At 37.4% G+C, this 19,897-nt stretch overlaps 1 protein-coding gene across 2 annotated transcripts in view; it reads right to left on the bottom strand.

Annotated features, from left to right (window-relative positions):
• Window positions 1–19,897, bottom strand: part of Gria3 (glutamate ionotropic receptor AMPA type subunit 3) — a 263,616-nt gene that overhangs the window by 122,440 nt on the left and 121,279 nt on the right. For both annotated transcript variants that reach the window (XM_038316290.1, XM_038316291.1), the window contains exon 4: window positions 5,725–5,912. In XM_038316290.1, the coding sequence (XP_038172218.1) occupies window positions 5,725–5,912 (188 nt within the window). The remainder of the gene's footprint in view (window positions 1–5,724; window positions 5,913–19,897) is intronic.

Genomic DNA, 19,897 nt, shown 5'->3' on the forward strand with positions numbered 1-19,897 from the left:
TATAAGTAATTAGTAAATATAAGTATATACTATAATACATAAGTATATATGTTTTACCTTGATATATATATATATAAATATATATATATATATATATTACTATTGCATAGTGTCTGGAATACTATAATCACTTAGTACTTTTTTTTATTACGAATGCCCAATTATCATATGTAGCACAAGATTTTTAGTTCCTTTAATTATTTTAAGTGATGCTGAAAATCTAGTTGATCCGCAAATAGTGCTCGAGTTGATTGATCAACAGTCTATTGATCAGCAGTCTATAAATGAATTAAATTACTCAGGTGGTTATGAATAGGTTACATACAAATGTGATGCCATTTTATAAAAGGGGCATCTATGGACTTTTATACCTGATATGAGTCCCGCAAACACAGATACCCAGGAATGATGCTCCACCCCCCCCTCATTAAGTCTTCTCTAAGGATCTTGATTTGCTAGCCCACAGTATGAACTTGAAATTTTTGTGCATTTTAGAAAAATAATCTCTAAAACTTGGTTAATGTTAACTTTTCACTAATTCAACACAGTCTTACTTTTCATTCACTCAGAACTGGGGAGGTTTTCTTTTCTTCCACTCTCCTTTATGAGTCCTTCCTAGTGCCGACTGTCTCTCTAGTCCAGCTCAGCTCGTTTGCTCTAGTACTGTCCTTAGGCATGCAGAAGAGTTGCTCAGTACCCTCTTTATAGTAACTCTTTATACTTGGGCATGGTGATTAAACTGCTTATTGGCTCTCTTTCACCAGGAAAAGCCACCCCAACTCCAATAGCCTTTCCTCATAGGGCCTGTTTTCTAACGCTTTAATCATTTTCTTGCCACTCTTCTTTGGATCGTCTTTAATTTCTGTGCCATCATTTTAAGATTGAATCTGATGAGTGGGCCACATTCGAGTTTGATGGCTTATTTAATGAGTAACTTAGAAATTAAAGGAGATGGTGCAGTTTAGCACAAGAACACTAGATTAGGAGTCAGAAGTCCCACATTTTACCCTTCCTCCGTCATATATTGATACTGAACTGGAAGTCAAGTTTTGACAAGTCATGCAGAAGTCTCTCATCCTCAATCTGTCAGCTATAAATTTGTAATAAAGTCATCTTCCCTGCTGGCATCCGATTGTGAAGTTCAAAAGGGACCATTTGTGTAAAAGTGCTTTGTTTTGGCATCACAGTGGAGTACCAACACTATGAAACAGGGACTTTTCCAAACAATTTGTACAAGTTAACTCATCTGGTATAATCTTTATGTTTTATGATGAGAAAATAGGAATACTGGAAGGCAGTTTATTTGCCCCTTGTCAAAAAGCTGACAAAAAGTGACAGAATTCATTCAGACTATATTCCTGGCACAAAGTCACTTGAGGGTGAGATTAGGTTCAATGAGAGAACCTATCTTGATAAAAAGTAGAGATTGATAGAGAACGATACAAGATATCAACTATGGGCCTCTATACATATGCACACAAATGCACATACACTCACATATGTGTGCACCCCCACAGGAACAGACACACATACTCATGTATATACATATGTATACATGCATGAAATAGCAATTAATGAAAAAAGAGGCCAGGAATTTGAAGGATAGTTGGCAGGATATATGGGAGGGCTTGGAGGGAGGAAAGGGAAAGGAGAAATGTTGTATTATAACCCCAAACAAGATTAAAAAAAAACTCTTGAAATTAGAAAAATGAAACAAAATAGTGCCCTAAGTCTTGGATTTATGATCTATAGAGTTTCTTTTTATATTCACTGATCTCTAAGAACTTACTTAGCACGGTCTTATTTGCCTCTAGCTCTGTCAATTTCTATTAATTCTCACAGTTGTAAATGTATTATACCTTCCTTGTAGCTTAACAGTTACACAGAGGCACTAACGAAAGATAAACATGTAACTGCTTCTTCTCTATTATTACATGAAAAGCTGGAAGAGTTAAAGAAAGGACTTTGGAAAAAATGTTGGAAAATTTTCTATTGATCTTATAATTATTTTAATACTTACAGGAAAAATAATAATGTATATGATGCAGTATTGCCATTATGTTATGTAAAACTACAGAAAATCTGATGATATTTGAATAACTGTACTACACTACTATATTTTAACTAATACCTGATGGGTTTGGAGTACAATATGAACTTCATGCTTAAATCTGATCTATTGACAATGGTGTTATAAAAGCACAAGAGGCTCTCTTATCTCAGATAGTCAAGTGAAACCTGATTTTGTAGAGACTTTGGGAGCTTTTTTAGGAAAAAAAAACCCTAAATGACAATGAAAACACTTAAAATATGAGGCTGTCTTTTAGAATTTGATACTCATTGAGTTATGAATGTTATTATTGTACTAAAATCTGTGTATTATATCATGCTGCTTGTCAGAAGAATGGCTAGACTCCAATGAAAAGATTCAACTTCTTTTTAAAAGCATGTCTTTAAAGAAATGCCATGTTGAAGTTGTTTACTTAAGAAATTTGTTTAATGAGAAATTTATTTTATAAATAAATTTCAACAAAAGGAAATAAATAGGAGCAATTTTATTATCATTGGAAGAGAGATATCAGAGTTTCTATTTTAAAGATATGAATTCTAACAATCACATTATATGACTACATGTTCTTTTCTCTCTGCATCAGCGGTTCTCAACCCGTGATTGCAACTCCTATGGGGGTTGCATAGTAGATATCCTGAATATCAGAAGTTTAGATTGCAATTCATAACGATACCAAAATTATACTTAGGAAGTAGCAATGAAATAATTTTGTGGTTGGGGGTTAGCACAACATGAGGAACTATATTAAAGCATTGGGAAGGTTGAGAACCACTGCTTTGGATGGAACTGTAGTCAAATTTTAGTGAAACGTACTAAGGTGTGTGTCATCAAGTGTCTACCCTACCATTCCTCCATTACTATTTACCATGCACTCTGTGGTACATTCTAGCCACTACTTTGTAGAACATATGGTCTCATAGGAGCTACTCAATGGTTAAAAAAAAGCAAACACTTTGACACTTTTATTTTGTTTCATTTTTTAAAGAAGATAAATGAGTAAAATGGCACAGAGGGTATTCTGAGGGATATTTTGAAAGTACGTAACGAAGATAGGAAGATAGAAAAGTGAGCCATGAAAAACAGACTTTTTTAGCTTTAGCAGTTTGATTTTCCTCCTGTGATACTGATTTTTCTCTCCAACATTTTATGCCTTCTAGGGTGGTTGTACCAATCTTGTGTGGTAGGGCAGATTTTGTTTTGTCCATCATGTAAATGAGGAAGCTTGTACAGACAGCTAAGTGCCCAAGGTTTCAGAGGTATATAGAACTCCGAGCTTCCCCCACTACATTTTCCATTACACAGAACTGAAAAGCCCCACAGTCCACACCTTTCAGAGAATCCTGAATACTCATGAAGCCAAAGTCCCCAATAAAAAAGAAGGGAAACAAAAAGTGTGGCAAGAAAGATGTTCTTCTGTTTGGCCCTATTAAATAGGTCACCCACTAAAAGGCTATTTTGGTCTAAACATTTTGGAGGGCATGTAGTACATACAGCATCATCACTGACCTGATTCTTCATTTTTAAGATTTGAGAAAATCAAAGGAAGGCATTTTTTTTCCAGTGAGAGAGAGCTTGGATCATTTGTGTTGCTCAGGAGAATGCTAGTTGAGGAACTAACCAGGCTTGGGCTCTACATTTTCTGTGAACTTCCATCCATTAAAAGCAGTGCTGAGCTTAACAAGGGAACAGCTTTGTATTTCTAGCTTGTAGCACCAGCAGTTCCCCCCTCCCCACCTCTTCTCTCTCTCTCTCTCTCTCTCTCTCTCTCTCTCTCTCTCTCTCTCTCTCTCTCTCTCTCTCTCTCTCTCTCTCTCTCTCGTTCTCTCTCTCTCTCGTTCTCTCTCATCTTTTTGTCTCAGTAGGGACAGATCTGGCAAACTGTTAATATTTCATTTCCTATAAAGCTCTCACAGGTAATGGCTGCTCACCATACTTTTGATCTCTGAAGCTCTTTTGGCTCCCAGGCACACTGGGCTTGAATTAGAATCGAAGGCTTCCCTTACAGTTTTGTTCACGGCAAGACAGATACTTTGTCATTAACTGGCAAAGGGAGACTTTTGAGGAAAACTGTAAACTTTCAACACATTTCAGTTCGGCCCTCTGTCCCAAACATAGTTTCCCTCTAGCTTAGGGCAAATACTTCCAGTAATTTTAGTTTAAAATTTCCATGTTCGTGCTTAATAATGAAAACATCTTGGCCCATTGAGTTGTATTTTCTCCTTAATCTTATTCAATTTTTTTAAAAAATTGTTTATACTTTTAAAATATTTTTTATTCTTTGGGGATTGCATACAGTATATGCCAAACATGTTCTTTCCCCTTCCTTGGCTCCTCCCAGATCCTCTCCCACCTCCCTATTCACCTAACTTCTTGTTCTTTCTCTTTCTTAAAGCAGAAACTAAAGAAAAATCCAGAAAAACACATGGAATCCAACTTGTTTTGAACAACTACAACTATCCCTGGAGTGGGGTTGATATAGCTAGTGACACTCTATTAGAGAAAACTGACTTCCTCTCCCAGCAAGTATCAATAACTTCATGCTTAGGGGTGAGGCTCTGTCTTCAATTACCCCCCTGTGTGCTGGGGTTGTTTTTGTCTGGTTTGAACCTGTATAAGTCTTATGTCTACTTACCTTGCCCTTTTTAAAAATAAAAGTTCACACTTTTAAAACCATTTCCTTAGTATGTCATCTTATTTTTAATGCTCTGTATGAAAGCTACAGTATAACGAGAGAGAGAGAGAGAGAGAGAGAGAGAGAGAGAGAGAGAGAGAGAGAGAGAGAGAGAGAGAGAGAGAGAGAGAGAGAAGAAAAATGTAAGGGGATGAGGAAGGACTGGTGGCAGGTAATGGACATCAGATATGAAAGAGAACATAAAGTTAATTGTTTTCCTAGTTCTAAGTTTCAATTTGGATCTTAGTAGTTTTGGTGGTGGATAAATGCATAAAATAGGTTTGATTCCGAAAGTGTACATTTTAGTGTGACTCTTCACAGTTTCTGTTCCAAATGCCAATTCTAACTATATAGAAGTCTGGTTAATTTTGGTGTCTAATGTTTTTATTTATTTGCATGATTTTTATAATAAAGTTTGTGAAATTAAAAACCCCTTAAACTATTATCTTTCTCTTCTCCTAATCCATAGGCTTTATTTAGAATAGTCTAGACAATTTGAACCTGGTAAGTGGTATCTACCCACGTTCATCAACAATAGCTGATGTTCCCTAGAAAGGTTTGGGGAAGTACATATTCTAGTAATGAGAAACAAAACTCCTACCTGCCAGCCTGCCTAACATATTGTCTGTTCCCTGTTGGGAAGAAGATATAAGAAAGGAAGAGGATTATTTTGAAATAACCAGCTATCTATTAAACAGAAGAGTGGAGGGGTGGATTTATCTGATATGTAGCATTAAATTGTAGAGACATTCAAATTAATCATGCGATGCAATTTTTTATGAGCTTAGAATTTTCTTTTCTTTTCTTTTCTTTTTTTTTTTTTTCCCGTGCAGCCACTAGGGAGGAAGAAAGGATTAGAGAGGCTATGAAAACGGTTGGCATGCTTAGTGTGTTGGCTACTTAATTTATTAGCAGATATGGCAACTGCCTCAGGATAATGCTTTAGCATGCAGGCTGGGAGTGAACTAAATCTCAGACATACCTGTTCCAAAATTGTGTTAATCCTTTCGACTTCACAGTCAATCAAGTATCGTTTTTCCTGCCTTCTGTCCATTTCTTCAATGATGCGTCTGAACTCCTGGATGTCCTTTATGTTTCCCACAGACCTTGCTGTCACTTGCCAGTTGTTTTGCACTGCTGCTTCCATAATTGCTTGTAGGATGGAAAACCCTAAAGGAAGGAAAAACAGCTATACTATTGTTTTTCTTTTTAAAAATATTTCTGAAGGTGTTAAAGATTCTACTGAGTTTCCATTCACAGTCCATTGGGCCTTTTCAAACTTGACTCACTGGAGAGAGCAGGTGAGCTCACAGCTATAACCCCAACTCTCCAGATAGTTGACACCTCCATTTTGGTATTTTTTTATTTTTTTTTAAGTAAAGGAGATTCTATCATTTGTGAGCACCATGGGGATAGGTGTTTATGAAGTCACTTTTGTTTTGCAATGCAATATCAAAAAACCAGAATAAATGCCAAGAACTTCTTATGTTTGACTGCAATTTTATGTGTTGCATTTGAAGCTCATTTCTTTCATCATTCACTTAAGAATTCTTCAGAATTAGATGTTAAAAAACATACAACAAAATAAATTTAGTAATGATAGAGCTATACATGGATGTAACTGTTCAAAAAGATAGTGTCTCCCAGGTAATATCAGTATGATTTTATATGAGAGACAGCCCCCAATAGAGACCATTATTCTTTTATTACATAGAATCTATAAAATATTCAATAAAATTAGTTTTGGGGAGTTCTTTAATTTTCCTGAATAAAACTTACCAGGAGTTCCTAATTTAGCTAATTTATATCCAACAACCATTAGCAACTAACATACCGGTGCCCTGATCAAAGACAGGAAAGATCGGATGCTTGAGTTTGGGCTAACCTATTGGGAATTATAGGCAGCTCATGTTTATAATGTCAGAAATGGAGAGGCTGAAGCAGAGTTGCCAAAAGTCCAAGGCCGGCCTGAGGTATACAATAAGATCCAGTCTCAAAAATCCAAAACCAAGGCACACCGAACAGACAAATTAGCAAACAAACGAAGCCCCAAGAGCAGTGTATCTAAAGTACAAAATACAAAGGCACAAACATTTTCTTACACATACTCTTTTATAGTAGTCACATTCCTAATTCTATCTATCTGCAGTTGTGCTTCTGGTATAAATTTATAATCCGAGTATAATTTCACCAAGAATAGACAGCTTTACTGGGACATTATCAAAACAATCTCCCTACTCGCAATGGGAGTGAATGACAGAGATGATTTGCAAATCCCAAATTATCTGCAACACAGCAGTTCAACTACCACCGAAGCAGAGGATGGAGGGAGATGGCGATGCCTTTTGAACACACTCCAAGTTCTCTGCTGTCTTGGGCCTACTCTGTGGTGTAAGCAGGCTGTGCTTCAGAGTCATCCTCACTGTACCATAGAAAATGGTATTGACATTTGGAGAACATGCTTCGGGGAGATGGCGGTAGTGACTCAGTCGGTCATTATAACTCCTTTGTGTGCTGAATGTGTGCAGGAAGACGATCACAAACGAGACCCAAGCACTTGGTAATTTCCAAATGAGCAATTTCAGCACAGGAGCTCAAAATTACAGATCAGAGTAAATTGCCATTGCTTTAAATGTTAATTCTTACTCTTATAAAACCAACCACGCATATTTATTTCTCAGATTTACATTTTCGTGTGGGTTTTCTATGTACTCTCTGCTTCAGAGGGAGTTGAGGGCACACAGTGGGCCAAGGCATGGGATTAAGAAATAAACATAGGAAGAAAGAGATTAAAGCATGTGAAAATTTTTCTTAAGCAGTGTATAATAAGGCCTCATTATTTTGAATGCCACTAATTAAGAATTTATGAAAATTCAGCAAGGATTGTGTTGAATTTTGTTTCTGGACTATGTATGAAGAAAATATTGGTTGAATAATAACAGTGATGAATTACATACAGTCTTTGATATAAAGTAAACTTTTTTTAAAAAAAAGTCTCATTAGAAAAACACAAGTGTTCACATGTTTAGTTGAAAATCTAAAGTATTGTCATCTCTTCTTAATGGACCTTGTCCACAATTTGAGATGACCTGGAGCAAGATTAATCTCTTTTCCATGTGACAATCTTCCACATTTTTGAAAGCTGTTAACATGTCTTACTTTAACCTTCTCTTCCTCAGGTAAAGGTGTCTCAATCCTTCAACAATTCCTTTTGGGTGATGATAACCCGTTTCCTTTCAATTCTACTATTTCTTAATGGATGATTCTCAATATTTCTGAGCATACATTAATTTTGTATAACAGGTTTCATGATGACACTTTCATACATTATTTCAAAGCATTTTTATTATATGTATCTCTTATTATCCCACTACCTCCTTCATCTTCTTAACTTGTCTCCATTTATTTTCATGTCTTTAAAAATAATCTATGAGTTTCATTAAGCTTGCTTACAGGGATATATAGGTAAGGGGTTCTTCCTATGAGCATGGCCTTCTTACTAGTTGCTACACTACTAAAGAAAATGTCTCTCTCACATTTAGTAATGATTAAATGTCTCTCCACACTGGATACTATTATTTGCCTAGATGCTCTTAGGGAGCGGTGGATCTTTACTGAACCTTCTATACTCATGACAGGATGTTGACTTGTCAATATTTTATTGATCTTAATATTTTAGATATTATCTGAACAGTGAGTGTGGATGGTGATGGGATTATTGCTTATACTGATGTGGGTTATTTTAGCAGCATAAAACTTCTTAGAACAAAGTCCAGGGCCTAATGAATGCTAAGCTTGCACCTTACCACTATGACATAGTTCCAGCCTGAATTAGTAATATATTTAAATAGCCAAATTTTGTTACTTTGTCTCAAAATTAGATTTAGCCAAAACCTGCTAGTTCTGATAAAGGTTTACTCTAGCAATTTACTCTGCACCTATTAACATTCACACCGTTTATTCCATTCTAACCTACTTGTATCTTCTTTTTTACTTGTTCTACCTGTACTGGTCCCTACTTATTTTTTTTCATGTTCTTTCAAGTGTGGAAAATGGTATCACCTATTCGCACAGTACTTTGTTGGCTGGTTAGTGTAACTATAAATTTGTCCCCTTACCAAGCATGCTATGCTATCTGTAGACCTTTCTGGGAGTTTCTCCTCTTCCTACAAAGCTTCCTTTAATGACTTCTCATTAATTTCCCCAGAAATGACTTGTTTTGAATTCAAGATAAATAAATTGCAAACAATGAAAAAGCAGTTTGAATAACTGTTTCACAGATGTGTTAAAAATGTAAAATATAATGGACTAGGTACATTTTGGTATACATACACATACAGGGAATATTATGCTAAAGTTTAATAGTCAACAGTGTATATATACTAACAAGAAAGATTTCCACTATATATAATGTACTATGCAATGTAGAATTGAAAAACCTAGCAACTTATCATTTATAATGTATAATGTAATTTTATTTTATTTTTCTGCTAAAAAGACTCACAATTGTATATGTCATGAAAAAATTGCAAAAATTGTGAGTGTTTTCTCAGAGACACAGGATTATGAAGACATTCCACATTCACTGTCATTTGGTTATGTAATGTTTGACTTTTTACAAGAAGCAGGTATTGTTCTCTGCAAGGATAAAACCGATAAGGTTTTAAAAGTCCGGCTCATGCTGTTCTCTCAGAACATAAGCTGCTAGAATATTTAGATGACAAATCAACACTCTGCTATGTGATTCCTCTTAATAAGCAACGGTTTTTATAGATCTTTTTATACTTCTGTTCTTTGAACCATGGGAATGTGTTACCTAATCAAAACCTAAGCAGACGCGGCACACTGATTTTTGATGAGTGTGTATCTGGGCTTTTTTTCTGAGCAAATCACAGCTATGACTTAGCACTGGAGTGTGTCATTTTCCATGCATAGTTTCTCTGTGTCTGCTTGAGCATGGGGCTGTTGCACTCTAGAACTCTGGGGAAATGGTCAGCTCGGTTCAGGATATGTCAGCAAGCAATTCAAGCACATCTTTTTATTTGTTTTCATACCCAATTTATCATAGTTTCACTGACTCTGTTACAGCTGACCAAAGCACAAATAGAAGCTTGAGGGAAAAAGAAAGAAATGTTTGACTTGGCAGAGCCAAACCAGGTGTTAGCGGTTGTAGGAGGTGAGGTTTGCAACAAAGCCCTGGCTTTGTAAAAATGAAGCCTGCTGTTTTAGCAGCTTTCCGAATTGTCATCTCCTCTGCATGAGTTTTCACATGCCCAGCTTTGCAAGTCTCAAAGCTACTTTGATTTGAGTAGCAAATTATCTCATCTGGATTCCAGACCACCATTGCTGTTCCTTCCCTTGCTCATCCTCATTTTAAATGGTGGGAGTCGCCATGTAGCTGAACTGGGTGATTGCAAGCTTACCCTCTGCATTTGAACAAAATAACCAGGAGAGTATGGCAGTAAAGGAAGGACAGGGCAATTAGTCCTGAGGAACTGGGTCATAGCCATGACCAGCTGAATTCTACTGCACCACTTATTGGGCTGCTATGGGTAAACAAGGAGACTATCTTGATTAAAGGCTGTGTATGGATGCTGTGCTGTACAATTTGATCATCCTTCATTACCAAAGGGCTTACTTCTTCTGCTGATGGGAAAGTTGTTGGTGGAAGAGTGATGCCTGACTTAAAATTGCATCTCCTCCCCAGGGCTTCCTGCATCCAATGACTGGTAGCAGCAAAGTATAAAGGCACAATCATCCCAAACTCCCAGTGGGATAGCTAATGGGCCATCCCAGCTTCAGAGCTCTAACGACTTATCATGGGTGTGGCACAGCTCTTCTTGGCCTACTTCATGCTTCTCTTCTTCTTGCAAATGGTGCCAACAAGTAGACTCACCAAGAACCTTTTGACATGTGAATGGCCATTTCAACATCTCTGCTCTTACTCCATCCATGACCATTAGTTTGACCTCATAAAGGGGATGACAGTAGATACAAAACAGCTCTCAAATCTACATTGTCAAAATCATCTTCCCAGGGAAAAAGGGCCAGAATTATTTTCAGTGTCTAAACAAAATGTAAAAATACTTCATGTAGAACAAATTCAGTATTTTGTCTGCAAAAATCCAGAGGAACAATCAACAGGATTTTGGCAATAGAAATTGATAATGAAGACATCCAAGAAAACATATCAACAATGAACTTCTTTCTGCTTTGTGTATTCATGTAGGGTCTGTCACCTCCTGTTCTTACTCAGAACTTGTATTCAGTGTCACATGTGTATATACTTCTGACATGGTCTCTACAGTGTGCCAAATTATCCCAAAGAATCTGGCATTTATTAACAGACTTCACAGAGGTGTTAATTGGTATTTATCGACTTTGTGCCTGCTAGGGCTTCTTAGAGGGTCTGTGACAAAAATTTCAAAAGTCTTTAATGCTTACTTTTCCTAACTAATTTCTCTGCCTCCTAGAATCTCATATAGCAAAACCTACCTTTGAACTTATTACATTAGACAAAGCTGACCTTACAATCACCAAGTACTAGGAGTACAGACATGCATATCTGGCAATATTGCTGTTTCCCCTTTCTTTCTTTCCTTCCTTCCTTCCTTCCTTCCTTCCTTCCTTCCTTCCTTCCTTCCTTCCTTCGTTTGTTCCTTCCTTCTTTCTTAAGTATTATTTTTTTAGGTTCAAGTTGATTCCTTAAGCATTGCTTATTTCATCTTCTTTTAAAAACATTTCTAATAATTTAATGTTTTTATTGCATCTGTAATATATGCAATGTCTAGTTTAACTCAGTATATTGTACTTCTAATGTTGCTTCCAATACATTTTGATAAGCAAGTGCCTAGCATTTTTATGAAATTGGTATTCTTTTTCATTCAGATGAAAGTAGTCAAATGAGAATTGCTCTTCTATTCTTAAGCCTCTGCTTGCTTGGGCTGCAAAGCTAACTTTATATGACTTTATACTCTCTATTTCTTAAACTTCTTTGATCTCCATGGACTTTGAAATAAATTTATCTTGTATGCTGTGGCAAAATAGGGACATGGGCTAGCTTGATATAGAATATGAAAGTGTTTTCAGGGACAGAAGTGAGCAGTGAAAACAGAGGCAGAGGAAAGAGAGAAGATGAGGAGTCCAATCACTCATTTGGCATTACATTTTGCCACATCTACGAGGCCTGATGTATAAAAATCTGAACTCAGAGTCAATGATTCAGAGGATGGTTATTCATATTACAAATTTTACCTTACCTTATAAATAACTAGTGGGAAAGGTCCCATAGCACAATTGGACCATATTTTATTATTTTGTTGTTGTTAGCATTTGTTTTAGCTTCATTTGCACAGTTTAGTATCATATAAATCAATATAATGATTGTCTAAACATGAGATGTTAATACCAAAACTGTTCAGGATGTGAGGTGTTTTAGATAGAAAGATCAAAACCCTCTCTCTGTTTGCATATGGATGCCAATCTGTGAATTTTATGGAATAAGATAAAAACAAATATTCATTCACACCCAACCCAATTTACCCATACAAATTAAGATTTCCCTGAAGCCTTTATTTTTTATAACTGTGTTTGATAAGTCATTCTTGGATTAAGAACTGACCCTCTGCAAACCTCTTCTCCCTTATAGCTGCATCATTAGATTGGCCCTTAGTCCATTTGTGGACTCAATGAACAAAAGGTGCTCTCCAGTTTTGTGTCCTTTAACTTTTCCCCAAAATATTTCTTTTGATTCAAAGCATGCTCTTTACCTTTAATAGACTGTCCAATACTTTTAACTGTGAACCCCACTCCCTGAAGAATTTATATTTCACTAACTTGGAATTAAAAGTCTTAAAGAAGCAAGTTTTAAATGAGCATTTCTCAACAACAATAATTGATAGGATATTGTTTGGAAACTTTGAGCATTCCAATTACCCCAATATCTTACAAAAGGAGGCAACTGCTACTTGTCAAGTTTAAGGGTGCCTCTGAAGCTGGCACTGAATATAATCCTGGATTTTCCATTTTTCTCCTTTTTTGCTATTTGTCATTATTAACCTTGTCTCTCTGCCGGTGAATTATGTGGTTCATTTTCCTTCTCACTCTAAACTGACAAAATATACCCATAGAGATACGTCAGTTTCATTGAGTGAATGTACACTTGCTTCGCATTATCAGGTGCAAGGGAATTTAGAAAACCATCTGGAGGAGACGTGCTCAGTGTCTGGGAGAAGCAGAATAGGCAAACTTCTGATTGCCAGTCACTCTAGGTTTGATATACAATTATAAAAGCAACTGGGGTTTAGATTAAAAGGAGTTCCTACAGTACTATGTATAGTTCTTTTATATTTATGCTTGGTGCTTAGGTGCTGTTTTGAGAGGTTCTCTAACCTTTAGGAGATTGAGACCAGCTAGAGGAGGGTGACCAGAGGAAATCTTCTTGTCCTGCTACTGCTTTATTATCTGCTCAGTTGAGAGTGAGCAGACTTACACCCCTATGCTATGTGTTCCCCACTGTGGGTTGTGCCTAAAAGCCACAAGACAATATAAACTCTTCTTCCCGTAAGTTCCTTTTGGACAAGGATTTCTTCATAGTAATGAGAAAAGCAATCAATGTAGATTGATTCCAATAAATGGTCCTTCCCACTAATATTTTCTCACTAGGTTTCTTAACCCCATTGGGAGTGATAATTTCCAACTTCGATTCTGTGACTATGTCTCCTTTCTAAGAAAATGGTGAATGGCTTAGCGTTTCTTGGGTACTTGGGGAAGGGGAGTGCAATAGAACCCAACCAGGAAATGTGCTCGGCAGTTTAAGTTGGATGATGGTGAAAGAAATGCCACACACATAAACAAAAACAACCTATTTATAGGTGAGGGAAGAGCTGTTACCAACCGACCAAAATGTACCTTCATCCCAGGTGCAGTTTCTTATGGAGAGAACCCAGTGACTACAAATTAAAGAGACAGCCCACTCTATTACCCCTCCTGCATCACAGGATGACCTTTGATGGTGTTTCCAGAAGTGAACATACTTTATGATAAGTATCCATACTCTAATCTTCCCTTCTGTCACAATGTTTATGCTGTGCCCTGCGCCTGTATTCAAGTGTAACTGACCCAGACTGAACTTAAGCTTGGAAAATATGTGCTTGATTTCTGTTAAACGGGAGTCTTTTCTATGATGAAACTCTTCACATTTTTGAACTACAGATGTGAGAATAGAATGGTGGCAAACAGTGAGAAATGGGGGAAGATTTATGGCAAGGATGAAAGGTGTCTGGATCTGCTTACAAAATGATATGGAATGTCCTGCTTGCTGGCCATTCCTGGATTGCTGCTGCTTCTTGATCTTGATACTGCTGGAGGGAAGGGTAATATTAAGTGCAAACTATTGCCTAGAGGATACAGAAGGGCTAAAATTTAAGTCCTGGGAACAAAAAAAAAATGCGTATGACCGTTTTTCCTGGGCAACTGAATCTGTCAGTATAAGTTGAGTCACAGATGAAGAAAAAGGAGAATATCAACTTGCAAGTCAAACCTGAGTATATATAATCCCACCTGCAAACTGTATTAGTGAGATACATTTATCACGAACACAAGAACACCCTCTGAGGCTCGTTTTCCTCATCTGTTCACTTAGAATAGCTGTTAGTGCTGTTGAAAATATTAAATGTGATGATATGTTGATATGTATAATTGTTCAACGCAGTGCCCAGTTTAAGATAGGTATTCAAGACCTTGGGAGCTCAGTCCAGTGCACCAATGTGGGGCTCTGTCATTTTCTCCATCCATCGCCAGGTGAAGGTTCTATGGTGATATGCAAGAAATTCATCAGTATGGCTATAGGATCTCGCCTTTTCCGGCTCTCTCTCTTCAGCTGCCCAAGGAACTAGCTGGGGGCATCTCCCTGGAGCAGAAGGAGGGAGAACATGAGAAAGAAAGTCAGGACCGTGATGGGTGCGTTCACCCATGGAGACAGTGGGACAGAACTAACGGGAGATCACCAACTCCACTTGGAACGGGGACTGATGGAACATGCGACCAAACCGGACTCTCTGAATGTGGCCGAAAGTGGAGGCTGACTGAGAAGCCAAGGACAATGGTGATGGGCTTGGATTCTACGGCGTGGAGGGGCTCTGTTTGGGCCTTGTCAGCTTGGTTGCTCACCTATCCGGACCTGGGGGGAGTTGGGAGGACCTTGGACTTAACATAGAGTAGGGAACCCTGATGGCTCCTTGGCCTGGAGAGGGAGGGAGTGGGGGTATGGGTGGAGGGGAGGGGAGGGAAGGGGGAAAAGGAGGGGAGGAGATGGAAATTTTCAATAAAAAAGATAGGTATTCAAAAACTGTTAGTTCCTTATCTTGTCCCAACTTTGACAAAAAAAGAAAAAAAAGAAATGAAGAAAAGAAAGGAGGAAGAGAGGGAGGGAGGGAGAGAGGGAGAGAGGGAGGGAGGGAAGGAAGGAGAGAGGGAGTGGAGGGAGGGAGGGAGGAAGGAAGGATGGAACCAGTGTAGTTTAAAATCTGAGAAAGAAGGCTGGAGAGATAGGTCAATGGTTAAGAGTATTTGTAGCTCTTGTAGAGGACCCACGTTGAATTAATCGGAACCACATGGTGGATTACAACTATCCATAACTCACTTCAGTTTCAGGGGATCTGATGCTTTCTTCTGGTGTCCACGGGCACTAAGCACACATGTGTTGCACATACACACATACTTGCATGCAAAGCATACATACACAAACAAATTAAAAAAATAAAAACATGAGGAATTTAGCTGAAATTTTGTATATCACAATACTTAAAGAAAACATTTCACATAAACCATAATTTAAGCATGGAATTGGACCATAACCCATTAGGGACGATGCCCACCCTAACATAGTCTATAGGATGGATGTGAGAGCCCAGAAAAACTGTCTGAAGCAAATATTTTCCTTGGTACATATGACCTGAGCCTTGATGAATAGAAGGATATTGGATGGAGGTAAAGCCTTGCTAAGAAGGCAGCCAGAAAAAAGAAATCACTGGAGAACAGAGATTTACAGGCAACAGGCAATGCACGAGAATTTGTGACACTAAGAAAGATGAGCCAAGGCTAAGCTTTAACAGCTGTGTACGTTACAGTGGGCCCCAGTACCAAATAGGAGTCCCAGTGTGTAATGGAAGGAAGCTATTTTTTAATGCCTAGACTTGCTGTGGACTGTCTGACTTCTCCATACATAGGTATTAAATGAAAGAGGAATGGATTCCACAAGGAAGTCATGAAAGGCTTGCGGGCAGAGCTAAGAGGAATGTAACTGTCAGAACACTTCTGCTGAATTTAAGCTTTTACTGTGTGTCAAAATTAATCCCTACCCAGAAAACATCAGAAATGACAGTTTACATTAACACTGAAAGTTAAAAATAAAAGACAAAATGCATGAATATAGGACCTATAATTGGCTAGACTATTTTCCTGTCTGGTCTTCAGTTTCTCACATACACACTGAAGAGACCAAGGTTATCATTAGTACTGGTTCTCATATTTTAAAATTGTAAGAGACATGGAAGGCCTTTGTTCACCGCAGACAGCCTGATGTCTTGCAACTCAGGCACAATTCCATCATTTTGTCTGGAGGCCAAGATGAACAGGATGAAACATTAGTTTGTAATCTTCTTTCGTACTGCTAAATACACTCTTTTTTCCCTTCTGGACAAACCCAAATGAAAGAAAATGAACAATTACAATAAGGTGATCATAGAATACTTTTATGTGTTCTTAGTATATGTGGCACAGGAAATTATTTATTTTCATTGTAAATTTCTCATATGTGGGGACAGTTTTAGAATGTGGTGTTTTGTAACTACTTAAAAATGCCTTCGGGTATTTTGGATCTAAGAGAACACATATTAAACAATCAAGATATCAAGAGCCTCCATAGCCTTAACACAGGTTCTCTGCATGATGACATCTCTCTCATCACCTATAGAACTGATCTGAAGCCATTAGACTAACAGATTCTTTGTAGACTAGGTGGATTTTTTTTATATCTTTTTGGTATTTCTCAGATTGCCTCAGAGGCTTCCCTGCTTCCAATCCATCTATTTCTTCTGAATTACTTATTTTTGTTAATCTCTTAGTTACAAATTCTGAGTGCTACCTTGGATTCTTTCATTGCCATAAACATATGTGAAGCAAAGTTAACTCATGTTTCATGTGTCTGCTTTTACTTTGCATCCCCAGTACTGCTAGCTACCTTCAAGCTATTATTAGTATATGCTTGGGCTATCTCAATAGTTCTTCCCTTTCCATTCAAACTGCTTAGCCTTCTGATTATGTTACAGTCATGTCATTCTAAAAATATTCATAACTATTTCCTTGCAGATATTAAAAATGTTCTAATTTGTTTGCAAATTAGGATTTACTATCCAAGAAAATCTTAGGGAAATAATTAAACTTAATCAGCTTGTGGTTTCTTACTTTCTCATTCTAAAACTCAGCTCCTTAAGTAAAATGATATTCTAGTCCTAGGGGTTCCCTAATGATTGTATAAATAGGTACAACTAGACAGAATTTGAAGGATAGATGAAAAGAATTCAATTGCACTAAGAGGTAAGTGGAAAATAGATGTTAGAGATGAAGGAGAAAAAATAAGAATAACTCTTTAAACATTTCTGTTCACTTACCCTTAGTCTTCCTGCTTCTGTTTCACTGGGAAATTGGTCCCTTGACTAGAGTTATTAGGGTTTAAATAAATGAAACTTAAAGTCAGCTTAGTATTTGGCCAGCCAATCTAGAGGGAAGTGTATAGACTCATAGACTTGACAGGAAGCATCTAAGTGACACTATCAGTTCTGACTTTGATTTCACTTAGTCACAGGATATATCCAGTGGGGCTAACATTTCATAAAGGATAAACAACCATATGGCTGTGAGTGAATTTAGAAGTGTTTCAGGCAACAAGAATATATAGGGGGTTTACAGAGATCAAGTCCATAGTCACTGACACTTAAGGTCCTACCTCTGATATTGGCTTGCTGGGAAAGTTCAATGGCTAGAAATTTACTTGAATAAAATGCATCTAGGAATCATAAAGTTAGTTATTACAATAGTTAATTGAGAGACTAGTCATCCATAACTCCAAAGCTTCTATGCTCATTCAGGCAGTGTACTCAGGAAGAGAGAATGACTGAATTCTTAGCTAGAAGTTTGATTTTACTAGCCACCTATGCTAGCTCTTCTGTGTAACTTTAAGTGAGAGATAGAATTGTAAAGTCAGATGCACATGAAAGCATTGATCTGTTAAAGAGTTAGGTATTTATCTAGAGAGGGAAGAGATATAGAACACAGGGAACCAGTTAATGGTAAATGTTTATTTCTTTAGCGTGGAGACCCCACCAAAGGCAGTAGTGGATCTGTATGGTAAACACTTGTTTCCATGAAGTCACTGGGATGTGAAGGCATGGAGCCGTTCTGTATCTTCAAGCTGGCCTACTTTTAAATCTGTGTTAAATTTGCCAGTGTGTCTTAAAACTGTTTGACAACTCCCTTAGGCCATAAAACATGTTTATATTTTGGATTGCAGCCGGATGATCATAATGCTCTGGAATCTTCTTAGGGAAACCTTCCAATCTGTAGTGTTTAACTCTCCAAATATCAACAAGGGAGCATCTTGTTACTTGTAACAACTTGCATGAATCTGGAGGGTATTATCTTAATTGAAATGAGCAAGGTACAGAAAACCAAGTATCATGCCATCTCATTCATATACGGATTCCAAAATTATTGGTCCCATGGAAGTAGAGAGTAAAATAGTTGTAACTAGGAGCTAGGATGGGTGGGTATAAGGGTAGGTCAAAAGTTAGTATTGGTGACAGGACACACAATTAGAAGGAATTAATTATTTTCAAGAGATATATTGTATATAAACATGTCTATAGCTAATAACGATAATTCTTGAAAACTACAGAATATTAGGTGTTTGCACCACAAATTAATGATGGTATGTATTTATTCTTTATATTTAATCATTCCCCCATGTCTGTGCACATTCTACCAGCTCTTGTAGAAGCTGAAACATATGTGGTTCAGATGTTCGTTAAGAGTCACTACCTCTTTTGAGTGAAGAACACAACCATCGGCAATACATGAGATGGTGATCTGGGAATTATTTAGGAGAGAAACACAGCAGCCGATTTCTACTGAAAATTTATGTTTTAGCAACTTCAGGAGTTTTACAATTCATGCCTTAGAAGAGAAATGGACTTTTCCTGTGCAATATTATAGTGGTAAGCTTAATGACACCTGGCCTATCTTCAAGGGATACTTTGCTGTCTATGGAAGAATCCAATCGTGTAAAAGGCACATTGCCTATAGCCTTAAAAATGTGACAACTGCCCAGCGTAGCTGAGCCACTTGGACAGAAGACTATTTCTCAGTATGAATTAAATGCCTTGTGCCTTGTATGATATACCTGCTTCTTCTATCTTAACCACTGATCCAGATCACAGCATGAGTGATACCGTGGCAGCAGCATCCAGAGCCACTGGGAAAGTGGATTCGAGAAAAGCAGTTTCTGGCTATAGAACGAGTTCGGTCTGTATAGTTAGCTTTTAAAAGCAGAGAAAGTACTCAAGGTGACTTATGCTAATAATCCAAACCCGAAGAAGGGTAGTCTAGGCCAGGGTTGACTTTACCACACCTCTGTACAAATCTGCCTATGAAATGTTTCTTTTAGCTTTAATAGGAAAGGAAGCTATTGTTAAAAGATGGTGCTGTGCCAGCCTCTTATTTTAAGCACACTAGTTGGGTTTACCTAATTTATAAATGGGATATATGTTCCTTTTACTTTCAGAAATCTCTGTCTCAATGGCAGAAATCAAAAAGATGTTGTACCATTAGAACCTAATATATACTCTGTGGATGAACAATGTTGGCATTGTCAAAGCCATTTGTTAGAAATGCAGACCCTTCAGTCCCTCCCTACACTTAATGAACTAGAATACACGTTAAATAAATGTCCCATGTGATTCATTAGCACATCGCAATTTGAGTAGTAATGGTCTTGTCACTACTGTATGAATTACTCAAACCCACAGTTTGGCTTTGAACATAGATGGGCAATTCAGGTGTGTGAAAGAGTCAGTATTCAGTGGATATAACAGAGTGAC

This window comes from Arvicola amphibius, chromosome X, assembly GCF_903992535.2.
Source record: "Arvicola amphibius chromosome X, mArvAmp1.2, whole genome shotgun sequence".
Lineage (NCBI taxonomy): Eukaryota > Metazoa > Chordata > Mammalia > Rodentia > Cricetidae > Arvicola > Arvicola amphibius.